The sequence below is a fragment of the Lolium rigidum genome, chromosome 6 (genome assembly GCF_022539505.1).
Source record: "Lolium rigidum isolate FL_2022 chromosome 6, APGP_CSIRO_Lrig_0.1, whole genome shotgun sequence".
Classification (NCBI taxonomy): Eukaryota; Viridiplantae; Streptophyta; class Magnoliopsida; order Poales; family Poaceae; genus Lolium; species Lolium rigidum.
In genome coordinates, this window is record NC_061513.1 from 29,908,071 (window position 1) to 29,923,235 (window position 15,165).

Here is a 15,165-nt window from a genome sequence, read left to right on the forward strand (position 1 = left end):
GAAGGCCGACGGACATAGTTCTTCCGAATAAAAACAACCTTTTGAAGAAATGGTTATGAAAACTTGCATTGGTATTAGACTTTCTGGTCTAATGCCGTAGCTAGTGCATTAAACACCTCTTTCCTATAATGAACTTGTTGAGTACGCTCGTACTCATCCCACTCTTAAATCCCCTGCTTAGGTATGAAGGCATCGAAGGAGGATCTACAGTGCAACTTGAAGGCCGATGAGTCAACAACTTCAAGAGACAGGAACCTGTCAGATTGTCAGATACCACATCCAACAAGGAGAAAACCTAGTTTAGCCATAGAATGGAACTAGCTTCCTAAACCTAGCTCCTAATTAACTAGAATCAATTCATAGCCTCTATAGCTAGTTAAATACTCTACAAATAGAGTTCGTGATAGGCTTAGACTACGAGTCGTTCTTCTGAAGTTTATTTGCAGATTTACCTCATTGTAAAGTAGGAGGCTGTGCTGATCTTTTGTAAAGAGTATGTGTTGTAAATTCTATAGACATGCCTTGGACCCGCATATGTTTCTGTTGTACCACTCTGAGCGATATAATACTAGTGGAACGGTGTTTCATTGGTGTTATATCAGACTTGCATACTACACCATGCAGTGGTATGCCGGGTCACCACAGTTTCTCTCTATATAGAGTATAGAGTTTAACTCTAAGGTTTTCTTAAGTTGTTTAATTTCTGAAGTATGGATATGGTAGGGTTCTACTTTTGATCACCAAGTGGTTCACAAGTTAAGGTTGGGATATAATCCTATGGTTGATTACTAGTTACCTCCCTATTATTTCATGTGGTGTATGATATCTGTTTATCCTATTAGGGTTTAACTTATCCTCACATACATCAAGAGCATGATCATGGATTAGGCATGATCAACTTGTTCTTAATATCTCTACCTTAAGTTCTTAGGGTTTATGATCATCACTCAATTTATAATGATCAAGGTTTGGCTTCCTAAGGTATCTCTCATTAATTAGGTTTCTCAGTTCCATGATCAAGCATTGTCTTGATCAATTAATGTATAGCACTTCTATTTTACTTTCTAGGATAAAACTTCTATGATTGCCTCATTAGTTTATATCCCAGGAGAATGCCTGGGATATTCTGCTAGGGTTCTTCTCAAACAATGATGATAGGGTCATCTAGGTATAAGAATAGTTCTCTCCCTCAATTCCAAGTGTTGCCTCAACTAACTTGAGTGTAACTCCCTAGCTTGAGTTCTCTCATATAGGTATGGTTTATTCTAGGGTTTATGGTGTTCTCCTTATATTTATTTAGGTTACTGAGCTAAAGATTCAATTGTCTATCTTAGTTGGATTATTCCACTCCTTATTTCACTAAGTCTTGGATATAGTCTTATTCCATTTGGTATTTGGTTATCTCATAAAGATGAGGGTTTGAATATAATATCTTGGAATAGAAAGATATATATTTATAGGGTGGATCTTCTTGTTATGTTTCCAATAATTAAGTAAAATGAACACCATGAGGTTCATGTTAGGATTAAGGGTTAGTTTAAGACATGGAAAAGATAAGTGAAGAATGGTTTCCCAATTATTGTTACTTGATTTCCAATTAATTGTAGGTTCATATGTTATGGCAGGGAATTCCATATTATGATCTTTTATAAGATCAAGCAATTGATCATTGAGTAAAGTGTTGTTGTGTTGATTATTAGTTCCATTTGATCTAACCCCTTAGATCAAATCATCTCTACCCCAAAACAAGGTTTTAACAAAGTCACATTGAGGTTTATAGCGCTTGACTTGATGAGCTACTTCAATTCCACCAAGGTCAAGTGAAACTTCAGTTACTGTGACTGTTTTACTTTAAAGCGCGAAAATTCCCCAGATTTACTATGCATGAATGCAATGCACACATCTGTTTCCTCTATTTTTGTATCCCCAATACCTGGGATATTACACGTAGCGTCATTACCACATCCAACAAAAAAACTCATGGGCTTCGGAGTCTTCAAAACAGGGCACCGAATGGTTGGGTGCGCCCCAGAGTCACAGACTAAACAGTAGTGAAGCACCTTGCAGTCCTTTGTAGCATGTGTATTGACCGCGCATTTCCAGCATCGACCCGCTTTCTTAGGTTTCACGATAGAAGCTACAATGCGAAAGAGTCATGACACACTAGCTTCTCCATCTAATATAATTATGATTCGCAAAAAAAATGTAATAAAATTGTCAGAAGTAACGTAGTTGATTCAACAAAAGCTACAACTTTAGTTAGAAAAAAGAGAGAAGAGACCCCACAAGAGAAGAGACCCCACAAATAGGGGACTATATATCTCTTTCTCTCTTTAAAAATCATGCTTTCAAGACTTTAAAATCTCGCTTCCTAGAGAGGAGGTTGTCTCCTCATCCGAACCTACTTTAAACCACCCGAACCTAGCTAAAGTTGTGAGGCGGTACCTCTAGGGCAGTGCATTGGGCATGCCCTATGATTCTTAAGGGCCCATTTGGTAGCTGGAGACTCTTTTTTGCATGGGCTCGGAAGCGAAATGGACTGTTTGGATTCCCGTAGTCTCGCGCGTTGTTGCACAAACCGGTTTTAAAGCACCTCCGGGCCAAGCCCCGGAGGAACGCCCAAAATGGCCGTCGGTGTGGAGCCTGGCTTGTTGTCATCAGCCGGCTGCACGCGTGGGGAAGGGAGACGGAAATGCCGCGTCCCTTCGGGAACACGCGCCATACCTAGTGTCACCTTCCCCTCTCTTTCCTCTCAATCGCCTCTCCGTACTCACCCCCCAAACTGTCACATCACGAGGGAGGTTGATCTACCGCTGAAAAATCCGCCGCACCACCACGAGGAGGAGCGGCGGGACCGGAGGAGGAAATGACGGCGAGTACCACGTCGACCTTGGCCGGAACCTGGACCGCGCTCTTCACCGGCATCTCGAGTTCGGGCGCGACCTTGATCTCGTCCTTAACCTAAACAATGGTGGTAAGCTCCTCTTCCTCTTATCTTTGTCGTCGTTGTGCGACAACAGGCTGTGCTTCGCCATTTGCGATGATGTGCAGATTAGAGCTGCTAGGGTTTCGATTCGGATTGGCTTCGGATAGACGATTGCTTGTTGTTTACGGTTCCGATTTGCTTAGATCTGTCAGTATACTTTGCACTCGCGTTAGATCCATTCTAGATTGGACTGAGATTGGTCAAACTCTCTGATTACATGCAAAGAGAGTTTTTTTTGTGCCGGAGTTTTGCATATTGTGATTGTTGTGCTAAAGATTAAGCTGATTAGCCCTAGTTTGTTTAGACCTGATCGCAAGACGAGCTAGATGAGTTGAAGAACGAGATTGCTATGCTCAAGAATGTGTAGAGAACTCAAGCACAAGTTATGAGCACTAAGACACATGAATGGGAGGCAGAAAGACACGCGTTGGTGGCTGAAACGAAAAAGTTAGGGTATAACATATACGATCTTGCTCCAAGTGAATTTTGCAAACAGGAAAAAACTCAAAGAGAATCAGGGCTACTTATGATGAGTGATTAATGTATTGGAGATGTTAGTGCAGTAGAATCAGAGCTAATTGAATTATTATTTTTATAAAAAATGATATTATATTTTTAATAATAGAGTTTATTTTTTAACATTTTGATATCTTATTTGTATTTTTATAAATTGAAATGGATTAGATATGAATTTGTAAAGTTTATAACATTTTCTAGAATTTGAAAATAAACAGATAATACTAAACAGATAATACTAAACGCACCTAGACAGACCACTCCCATATTGACCAACTGGTGGGCCAATTTCCACGTGGGATTGACCGGGTCAAAATGTTTGACTTGGCATTGAGGTGGTGGCCGGTGGGACAGCCGGTGATGGCTGGGATGCGCCGGCGATGACAGTGTTAGGTTTGGGCGGGAATCTTGATGCTTGTGGATGACACGGACACGGCGAAGCTTGTATGCATCTCAGGGTTGGTCACTGGCGTCCGGGGATGGTCAAAAACGGTGGCCGGGATGTGGCGGAGGATCGCCATGCCTTGTCGACCATCGGGAGGAAGAAGAAGCTGATTTTCTTCTAACATGTACCGATTCGTTAAGTGGGTTGGGCTGGGCTGGTGCAGGAAATGGTGTTGGGCAGCATTTGGGCTATGCTGCTAGGCTACGGTGCTGGGCCGCTACGGTGGCCATGTAAGCTTCTTTCCTTTTCTTTTTCTGTTTTCTATTTTGTTATTTGTTGCTTGAATTCAAATTTGAATCTTGTTCTGTTTTGCAGATTCTTGGCCTATTTGAATGATACTAAAAATCAGTAGAGATGTTCACTGGATAATTTTCTTGTTTTTAAACATTTAAGATTTGGTTATATTGTTATCATTGTGAGCTTTATTCAAAATTTCAAGTAGCTATGCATTTAGGTTTTTATTTTAATTCTTCTTCTTTTGGAGTTCAATTCTATTTAAATTATTTGGAGTTGATGATTTCTTCTCAACATATAGTAGATAAACTTATTGAGCCATCTGACATGGTAAGCTAGCCAGCTTTAGCCAAAAGGATTACAGAGGCAGAAAGGCAGTGTGAGCCAGTGATGGACCGCCGAGTGGAATTTTTAAGAACTCTGAACTGATGCTTCTGATCTCAGACTTGCTCGAGCTGTCCACAGTCCCGAGTCAGTACATACATACTCTTCCACATGCATGCATTGTTCTCATCAGTTCCTCGTTACTTTTCCTCTTCTCATTCAGACTGACTGATCTTCACTTGTAATTGAATTAAGCACCGATCCCAGTGCTTTGATTCGTTTTGCTATTGATGCACTAAACTTGTACGTACCTCGTCCAAATTTTGAAAAACTGACAGGTCAAAATATGTATTAATCGTTTAATAAGTTCATCAAGGACTTGCAAGATTTGTGGATATCGACAGCTAGGGAAGAACAATATCAACAGACAAAGTCAGTCAGAACTTGTCTGGCAAAAAATGTCAAACCAACCCAAAAACTAGGATTCGAAATTCAATCGGCATGTGATAGCTGTGACGGTTTATTAATTTGGGAATTGGGATCGATGATATACAGTATTTTTGGATGAGATTCAGAGCCTGAGGTGGTCGAGTAGAGAGATGCCGTGTTGGCCCTTAACCCTGTAGTGCTGCCGGATCAGCTCCTCCATAGTCGTGCTCCGGTACCGCGCGCCGCCGCCGTCCGGGACGATCGGCGCCAGCACCCTCTTGGACGAGGCTGCGCCGGGCGTCCGGAAGAAGCAGGCCACCGAGACCCGAGGCCCCATGCTGTTGGCCACCACGCGGTGTTGCACGCTCTTGAACCTGTCGTTGGACATGAGCTGCAGGAAGTCGCCGACGTTCACCACCAGCGCGCCCGCGGCCGGCGGCACGTCCGCCCACGCCGTCGCCGACTGCTTCCGTTCTTGGTCGTCCTCCTCCACGAGCACCTGGAGGCCGCCCACGGCGTCCTGCAGGAGCACGGTGAGGAAGTTGCAGTCGGAGTGGCTGGTGGTGCCCAGGGTGAGGTGCGGCTCCGGGCAGGCAGGGTAGTAGTGCCCGGCGACGCTCACCCCCTCCAGGCACCCCTGCTCCTCCTCCAGGTACCCGCGCCGGAGGCCCAGCGCCTCCGAGAACAGCTCCAGCAGCGTGCGGCCTAGGCGCTGCTGCACCAGCCCCGCGTACTCCGGCGCCACGCCCCTGCACGCCGCCGGCAGCTCCCGCGCCTCCGCCGGCATCTCCATGAAGAGGGTGTCGCGCCATTGTGCCGCCGGCGAAGTGAACAGGTCCACGTTGCTCTGGTACCGCACGCGCCGGCCGGGGTCCCGAGTGTAGTACGGCGCCTTCGCCTCCACGGGCTCCTCGTTGAAGCTCTGCACCGCCGCCAGCATCGCCGACATGGCCCCCTCCGGCACCCCGTGGTTCACCACCTGGAAGAAGCCCACCGTCTCCGCGGCCGCCTTCACCTGCGCCACCAGAGCGGCTCGCCGGGAGCTAACGGCGGACAGGTCGATGACCGGGACGGTCAAGTGGCGGCGACGGTGACGGTGGTCGGGTTGGTGGTGGAAGATGGATGGGACGGCGGTTACGCCTGCGTCCACGAGGCCTTTCACGCCGGCCTTGGTGCCGTCGAACGCCTTGAGGGCGAGGAGGCGGTGGTCGGCGGCCATGGACTTGTGTGTCCAACTGTGTTCACTGATTCGTGGTGCTCCGTTTATTTCGGTTTTTTCTTTTCTGTTTTGTGGATTGGATCGCAAATGAACTCGTGGCTCTACATTGAACGCAATAAGTAAATCCTGGAGCTTACTGAACGTGCAGTAGTAGACCAGTAGAATCTCTCCTGCCCAGCATATTTCACCGGCCACTAATTAATGGTTAAAAAGAGGCGCCGCCGCTGATCGCCTCGTCTATGTAGCCTTTGGGGATATTTGGTGGATCTCGGTCGTCGTTGGTGGGAGGGTCCTAGCTTTGTTTTTCGTTTTTGGATTAAGGTTTCTAGTGGCGGTGCTCAAGTAATAGTGGCGGTGTCTCGTGCAATAAGGTTTTCCTAGCTTCATCCCGATCTCGGCGGTAATGTCGAGAGGCTTGTGGGAGTAGTGTGGTTGAGAATTTCGTCTGAGTGTGGGGATCTTCTCGGATCATCAAGGAGCTTCATCGGCACTTCTTAATTCTTCTTCATCTATGAGATGGATGTGTTCTTTTTGACCCGTTTGGCGACTTTCCGTCCGCAACCAACGACGTTAAGCTGATTCAGGGAGTAGCGGTAGCGGCGACGCGTCGTCGACACGGTGTGGAGGTTGAAGATGAAGAGCTTCTCAAGGATCTCGTCTTAATTTTCGTTTTTCTTGGGATGCTTTGTACTATTCGTTGTTTCTTTTAATGCGAAAGTTCTATTTGCAAAAAAAAATTAATGGTTGTGTGCTCAATATAAAATATTGGGGCACATTTTGCTTGGTACCACTCCGTTTTAATAAATAAGGAGTACATCTATTACTTTGATGGAAAAATTAACCAACAAAATGTTGATCATATTATAGATAATTAGTATTTTTAGATTCCTATTAAAACCCACCTTTTAATAACGCTAATTTTATACAAAAACTTTTTATAGTAATTTTTGGTTAAAGAAAAAACACGAAAACTAAGGATGTCTTACTCATTGGAACGGAGAGACTAGTATACAAGTTAGTACTTCCTCCGCTTTATATAAAGAGTAAAATACATTGGACATCATTGAACTTATCCGTATAAATCAGTTTGGTCACTGTACTTAGAAAAGTTGAATTTACGGTCACAAAAGTCGTGTTGCCGGCTCATGTACCATCACTGGAGACGGTACACATACGTATTTGTAAACGTGGCACGATGTTAACCAGTTAACTGTGTGTTTAGTTTGAAAAAGCACCTCAAGTTATTTAGGCTGGTCATAGTGGTAAGTATTATGTAGTAGTATCATGCATATGATATTTGTGTAGAGTGGGTGTACAAAAGTATTTCCGTATTTGAGAGTGGATTTTGTACACCCACGCATGGGTGTGGGTGTTTCCGTCACCGTCCATTGTGCTTTGAGATTCGGATAAAAGAGGAGAGAGAAAGGAATCTTTCCATCTACCATGGTGGGCACGAATCTCAAGGAATAAATGGACGGTGATGGAAACACCCACACCCATGCGTGGGTGTACAAAAGTATTTCCGTATTTGTGTATGATACTATCTCTATAGTGGTTAGTATCATAGAGTAGTATCATAGCCATGCAATATTTATTGCTTTATAGAATCTCAATGCAAATTTGTGTACAAGATTTCTTTAGCATTAATTTTTTTTGTGATATGCGCTATGATACTATCTCTATAGTGCGTGCATGGTGCATGGTGCATGGGTGTGCTACTGTCGCTGGATTCCCGGGAGCTTTAGGACACGTTTGGTTACTTGTACCGGATTTTGCATCACTGACGATGCAGTGGAAACAAATCCTTATCTTGTTCCGGTCGAGCTACGGTGCAGCTTTGGTATGTTGTTTCGTGGTCTGATTAGCTGCTCGCATCAAAACTTTTCCGTACGTGCGTTTGGCCCGGTGAATGTCGTATAAAATGAAACGAAGGCTGGATCTGTTTGTGCACTATGTTTGAATGCCAACAATTTTTTCGTGCAGTTTCGGTTCAGTGATTGGTTGGCAACAATATAGGCTATGTTGACTGACGGGAAGGACCTCCCTCTTCATCAGGGTGCTCTTACCCCTATCTAACCGTTACAGATAGTAGAGCACTGAAGATAATACACATGATTAGCTATATGCACAACCTCTAATCACCATAGCCAGTGCTTAGAAAGAGGTCCTTAGCAAAAGCAAGGAAGTTCCAAGGAGCTATAATCCCGTTGAACCCCTTGACCAAAAGCAAGGAAGTTCCACAGCAACATAAGGCCTAGAACCCCTTAATCAAACAATGACACATTGTCGTGTACCCATAAGTTCTGAAGTACTACAATTAAAGATAGATAGAATGCACAGACATATATAAAAGGGCCGCCAGACATAGCACATTCATCAAATGGTACCAAAACTCGACCAAACCCTAACCGCTGCCTAAATCCACGAGAATCTGCGCATACCTTGGAGAAATTGGTCGTCCGCGATGGCGGAGCCCGGGAAGAAGAGGATGGCCCGCTCGAAAAACCTCCTACTAAATCGGCGAGGCTAGGACCTGCGAACGCAGGAGCCTTGCCAGCCACAATGCTCTCAGGACCGTCCATCGCCGTCGATGACGATCCGCCGGTCAGATCAGTCATCTCCGAGGCGGGTGCCGTGGTTGCCGCCCTCGTGGCGCGTGGCCTCGAACACATCAGGGAGGGCCGCTTCAGGGCAGCCTCCAGGTTCACTCCGCCCGCCGCTAGTAGGTCCAGCTGGCGCGCCGCCCAGTGTTCCTGGGCGAACATCTGCCGCTTCATCGGGAGGCTGCCGGGAGGAGAGGAAGGAGGAGGAGCGGCGGCCATGGAGATTCCGATGGAGATGAGAAACTGCCTGTTGGGGAGTGAGGGGAGTGGTGCGGAGAGTTATGGATTTCGCCTCACACTTCTGCTCCGGTGCTCCTCCCCTAGAACAACTTTGGGCGTGCCAAACGCAATGACGGTGGAGATTTTTTCATACTTGTTCGTAAGCGGGGGCACGATTGTAACCGTCCTTACAACCCTGTATAGGGCCGTATGGCCCGCGTTGTGTTGTACCTCGTTTTTGTACGTATCTACGGTCACGTGCCTGTGCCGAAATTGAAAAGTCCTATAAAGATCTTGCTCATGTGACCTTTTTTTTTCTTACCCAACGTACACATACCGTATCAATAAAGACGGGTATACATGGGCTGAATATGAGTTTCGGCGAACCTAATACAGAAAAGGAAACCAACTATGACCATTCAACTTTATTAGGGGGAAACACCGGAGCAGCCCTCTTATGCTGTGTTTGGATGCATGGAAAGTTGCCATGGAATTGGAATTTGGGAAAATTCCGTGAATTCCGCCGTTTCTGCCCTCGGAATTTTCGCGTGGAAACGTATCTAAATTCCGCGCGCTGAATCGTCCTATGTAACGAGGCCAGAAAACTTTCCGAGGTCTCCACCTCGGAAAGGCTCGGAATCGACCCGCGCCCTCTCTCCCGTCTCGTCTCCCTCTCGTCTCCCTCACGCCTCCCCCCTCGCGTCGCTCCCATCTCCCTAGATCCGGCCGCCGCGCGACCTGCACCAATCTCCCTAGAATCTGGCCGCCGCGCGACCTGCTCTATCCCTCCCATCTCCCTAGATTCTGGCCGCCGCGCACAGCTCCTCTCCTCCCTTCTGTCCTCTCCAACTCCGGCGCCATAGACTGGAGACCCGGCGATGGGCAATGGCGGCGCGACGGGGAACATCGCGCGAAGGGGCACGACGACGCGATGGGGCACGACACGCGATGGGGCACGGCGGCGCGATGGGGCACGACGCGCGATGGGGCACGGTAGCGCGATGGGGAACGGCGGCGCGATGGGGAGCGGCGCGGCACTCCACCGCCGGCCACCAGCCACCAGCCACAAGCGACCACCGGCCCCTCCCGCACTCCACCGCCGGCCACAGGCTCACCGGCGGCTCTGCCTGCAGTCCACCTCCGGCCCTCCCTTCCCTTGCGTTGACCGGCGGCTAAGCCTGCAATACCACAAATTCATTTCCATACTGCAGTCCAAACAGGATTAGGAATTTGTACCACCATTTGATTCCAAAGGCAAATTCTAAGCACACCCAAACAACAGATTTGGAATTTTAGTTCAATTTATTTCCATCTTGGATTTAGAATTTTTGCCCAATTCAATTCTAAGACCAAATTCTGTGCATCCAAACACAGCATTAGCCTCATCTCTCGTGCTTGCCATCACGTGCGAAACAGTAGAGACGCGGTGCTCGCACGGGCCTGCCCCAGGAAAACGGCCGAATCAGCCAGTCTTCTCGGACCAAGTTTTAGCCTCCAAACTTCGTGCCATGCAACATTTCGGTGAGCTTCCAAACAAATAAATTTTGACCCACTGGAAATCGGTTTGTTCGCAACGATACAGGAAATCGGATTGTTCGCAACCCCCGGGTCTATCTGTTTCTCGCGGCGATCCTTGACTGGACAAGTACTGATGGACGTGTTGACGGCCGCGTTCCAATCCTCTCCGTGTTGATGGACCTGGCTCAGTTTCGTTGACAACAAATTTGTTCAGCTTACAGAACTGAAACCTGGAAGAAAAACAAAAGATTCAAGCAACTTTGCAGTGTCCAAGCAGCTGTCTGGCCGTGCCCGGGCACAATCATGGTAGACCAATTGGAATCATTAGGAGTCGGAACAAATGTGCTGTACAAAACAATGGTTGCATGTACTTATCTACATAAACATGAAGGAACTCACTGGACACAGAATTTACTAAAGAAACTATACAGCTCACTACTTCAGCAAACAAAAATGAGCAGGAAATACACAGTAACTGTCAACAGTACTTCGCCATAGCAGAATCTCCCTGTATATTCCAGGAGAAAACTTCTTGCTGGAGCAAGGAGATGTTGCACTTCAAACATCCTGTACAATATGTACCACACCTCCTTGAAGAGCATCGGTGGCTGCCCACGTCATTCAACTAGCATCACTGTGTAACGCCGACCCCTTAAAAGTAGCTCGACTGTGTTTGCAGAAGCTCGAGGTGAGCGAGTATCTTCCCGATCATCGGTTTCAGGACAGGGTCTCCTTTCTGAGCAAGATCGATGAGCAAAGCCTGTGCGATCCCGCCGTACCGCTCTCTCTGGGCTTCGATCCGGAAGATCCTCTCCAGTATCCATAGCGCCTTGTCCTGGGAAGTCAGCTCGCCTGCTTCTGCTACTCTAAGCAGAGCGTGAACACCTGATGCCTTCGCAATAACGTTGCTCCCGTTCTCCCAAATCTCGTCCTGCACAAGGGTGGCCAGTGCTTCCAGTACTGCTCCATCTGCTCCGCGCTCTTCGCCTTCTAGTATTTGCACCAGAGGTTTGACGGCACCAGCCTTTACTAGGCAGAAAGTGCTTCTGACAGTGCACTGGCAGTTGTGAACTATACAGTAAGAGTCTGCTGATGGGGGAACACATAGCCACCTTGGTGATTTTGTCTTGTGTAATGCTACTGAATTCTGTGACAGTTGAGCCAAGGATGTCGCCGATTTAGACTTCGCCTTTACTGATCCTTCTGAAAGTAACTTAACGAGGCAAGGGACTACCCCATGTCCAACCGCTAGGCTCTGTAGTTTCTTATCCCAAGGTACGGTGAACCGAGTTAATACACCAGCAATGCCCTCCAGTAACCACATCTTTTGTGGCGACGAAGATGTTGAGATGTTGGCTTCCAGTAAGGAGATCAGAAGTGGAAGCAAGTTTGCTTGTGTTAGAAACTTAGTTACATTCTTATCCGTTGCCGGCAGGTTACTTAGGACAGCAATAGCTGCAGCCTTCTCGTCATTCCCAGGTGTAGGCGAAGCAATAATCTTTACTAAAATATCAAGATGGGTCTCCCTGATCTGTTCAGTCAGTTCTTGAGAAGCATCTTTTGATAGATTGAACATTAAATTCAAAGCAGCGATTTTGATACCAACATTCTTTTCTCTAAGGAATGGCAGGAGGAGCTGCAACCCACCATTTTTTCTTATTTTAGCTCTAGCCCTCTTAGCGTTTGTGTGCCCACAAATACTATTGAGGGCCCTTAGAAGATGGAGTTGAATTACTGGACACGATAAGTTAAGAAGCGAGAGCATCTGAGGAGCTGCATCCCTCTGGAGCAGGATATGGTCAGACTGTGCCATAGTTGCGAGTATAGCTGAGGCAGGCTCTCTAAGAGTCATGAGCACTGATGTGACAGAACAAAGAAGTTGAAGCAGTGATCCAGTTATGCCAGATTTTACCAAAAGTTCCGCGTTTTGTAGAGAGCTAGAGAGATTACGCAAGGCACCTAGGGCCGAGTGCTTGGCTTCAAGGTTTCCAGATTTAAACATCTCCACAAGAGGCTCAATTGCTCCATCTTCTCCAAGGGAAGATTTCATCTGTTCAGAGAGGAAGATTTTAGAAATGGCGGTTGCCATTAGGATCTTGTTCATATCTGAACCTGTAAAAAAAATAAAACAAATCTTAGAACTGAGTTGGAGTGGTGGTGGGGATTCAACTATCAGATTCTGATATACAGCTTGTCAAATTAATTTGGAAAGTCTGCATCAGTCTTGTTCTGGGTTGCACTCTACTGTACTTGAATTATCTATCATGCCTTTTCATGACCTGCCTTTGATTCTATAGATCAGTTCAGTCTCACATGTGCATCTTGGGAAGCTTTTTAAATGGATTGGAGTATAGAAAAGGGAGAAACTTGTAACCATTCATTTGAAGCATACCAATAACACTATAACTCACACTTAGATCTACAAATAAATAAAATTCAGGTGTAACACACAGTAGAGAAGATTAAAATACCTTCTTTCAGGTAATGTATCAATGGTCGAAAATAGCCAGCCTCTGCCATGAGCAGCACATTCTGCGGGTTGGCTGACAAAATGTGCAGCAACTTCTCCGCGTCATCATGGGTTCCTGATTCATGTGCGTTCCTCAACGTGACTAGCATTACTATGCTTCCTTTGATCCTTCCAATCCTCTGTCGAACCTGCGGAATGTCTGACAAATCCAATAGCAGCGCAAGCGCTTCCCCTCTCTCGTCAACATCTCTAGTCAAGGAACGCACAATGCTTGAAAGTGCCTCGATGCTCGCCATCCTCTCCTGCAAAGATATGGGCAAGTTCAATCAGATAGGGAGGCATCATCCAGCTAACTCTGGTGATCAAGTATTAGTATCGAAGCATGGGATTCGTTTGAACAATCATGGTTTCTGTGTATAATATGACGGTTCACATAATTTTGGTCAGGAAAAAAAATAGTGCAGTGGGTGTATGCAGTTAGAATATAAAGTTATCCACTGCAGGCCAAACAAGTTTGCGGCACTCTGCACCAAATGGTTGAGCAAAAATAGAGCGTCCACAACTATATATCCACTATGCCATTGCAAGATCCAAATAACACCTAATATGGCTCATCATTGCTCCTCTCAAATGCAGCTAGAGGAACGATCCATTGAAGACTACTCCCCATATAAGCATACGGTCGAACACGTAGCGTGCGCATCGAGAGGGGTAAAAACACTAAAACAGCCGCGCGCTGTTCGAAGCCCTCACCTTGGTGCTTCCGCCGGCGCAGGCCGCGAGCCGGCGCAGCGCGGCCATGACGAGGACCCTGGCCTCGGCGTCGGCCGTGCCGGCGAGGCGCGCGAGCAGCGCCGGTACCAGGAGCCCGTCCTCGTCGTCGTCGTCGCCGAGCCTCCCCTGCTGGGCCAGCGCGGCGACCTCCCGCGCCACCTCGCCGAGCTCGGGCTGGGCGCCGTTCTTGACGCGCACCAGCAGGTCCTCCACGTCCACCGTCGCCCGCCGGTCGGTTCTCGGCATCGCGGCGCCGCACCGAGAAGCGAAGGGAGCTGGCTGGTCGTATGCGTCGCAGGAACAGGGGCGGATGGTGCGAGAGGAGGAGAAGAAGAGGTCAAGTCGTCCATGCGGTGCAGGGAGAGACGACCGGGCGGAGGCCGGAGAGCGCCGGGGGTCGCTGTCGGTCAGCCTCAGCTTTCCGATATTTGCGAGGCAGAGAGAGACAGAGAGTGTAGTAGTGAGCAAGACGGGACACTTGGATTCCTTCCTCCCCGTGTTTCTTCAGTTGCACGACCCAGTCTTTGTCTTTCCGACGACACGGTACTCCCATTTTGCCTCGACCTGCACTGCACGGATCTCACCACTTGCGTCTATCCCCCTACACACGGTTTCTCTGGTCTACAAATCTAAATTTGTTTTTTTTTTTTCTAGAGAGGGATCTGAATTTGTTTTTGCCATCTCAAATTCAGCAAGTTTCATAAAGATTTTAAATTGTCCACATCAATCAATATGGTACGGGAGGAGAAGAGCCACAGAGGTGAGCGTCGAGGCGAACACCAAAACCAATCTAGGGTTTCGCCCCCCGTCGACACCTCCGTTTCCGATGACCTTAGGTCCTTGCAGGCGTGGCGGATCAAGGAATCTGAATCTCATCGGTGTAAGGTTTTTGTTCCTTGTTTAGGTTATTTTGCAGTGTCTTTTTTGAGATGGTGATGCGGCAGTTACATCTTGAAATTCACCAACGAATTTGTGTAATGCTCCATTTTAAGTTCAAATTCGCTGGTCCCGCGATATTCAATATCGTCGGTATGCTGCTGAAGCTGAACATACAGAACTGCTTAACTACAACTAGTTATTTGACACGTTGATGACAGTTTAGTCTCTTGTGTTAGCTGTCCTAGTTATATTCCGGCCCTCGGGCTCCCCACGAGCCAATACTCGCTCCTCGGCTACGATATGTATGCTCACATGGTATATACTTTCAATTTCTTCGAACGAGAGACATATATGTAGCTGCTCCATCGTCCGGCCGAAATGCCACATTGCGATGGAAACTTTGTTGGTGTGTGGAGATCTCATCTAATGACCCTTGTCGCATGTAAACGCAGATCGAGGAGACGAAGAATGCAGACTGGAGCGGGCCGATGGGGATCATCACTAAAGCGAATACTAAATATATTGCATACTTGTTTGACCTTAAACGTC

The 15,165-nt window shown here is 47.2% G+C and overlaps 2 protein-coding genes across 2 annotated transcripts; both read right to left on the minus strand.

Annotated features, from left to right (window-relative positions):
- Positions 1–5,048: 5,048 nt before the first annotated feature.
- LOC124667418 (1-aminocyclopropane-1-carboxylate oxidase homolog 1-like) lies at positions 5,049–6,207 on the minus strand. Its single transcript, XM_047204703.1, has one exon. It carries the CDS (start codon positions 6,151–6,153, stop codon positions 5,077–5,079), a length of 1,077 nt encoding a protein of 358 aa, XP_047060659.1. The 5' UTR covers positions 6,154–6,207; the 3' UTR covers positions 5,049–5,076.
- Positions 6,208–10,797: 4,590 nt separating this feature from the next.
- On the minus strand, positions 10,798–14,017 carry LOC124663517 (U-box domain-containing protein 44-like). Its single transcript, XM_047201211.1, has 3 exons — positions 13,717–14,017; positions 12,965–13,265; positions 10,798–12,605 (listed from the first exon to the last, which is right to left on the minus strand). Exons 1-3 carry the CDS (start codon positions 13,981–13,983, stop codon positions 11,146–11,148), a joined length of 2,028 nt encoding a protein of 675 aa, XP_047057167.1. The 5' UTR covers positions 13,984–14,017; the 3' UTR covers positions 10,798–11,145.
- Positions 14,018–15,165: the final 1,148 nt, after the last annotated feature.

Coding starts and splice junctions, on each gene's coding strand:
- LOC124667418 (XM_047204703.1), bottom strand. CDS start 6,153: ATGGCCGCCGACCACCGCCTCCTCGCCCTCAAGGCGTTCGACGGCACC.
- LOC124663517 (XM_047201211.1), bottom strand. CDS start 13,983: ATGCCGAGAACCGACCGGCGGGCGACGGTGGACGTGGAGGACCTGCTG. Junction 13,266..13,716: donor GCGCCGGCGGAAGCACCAAG/GTGAGGGCTTCG, acceptor ATATCTTTGCAG/GAGAGGATGGCGAGCATCGA. Junction 12,606..12,964: donor GATACATTACCTGAAAGAAG/GTATTTTAATCT, acceptor TTTTTTTTACAG/GTTCAGATATGAACAAGATC.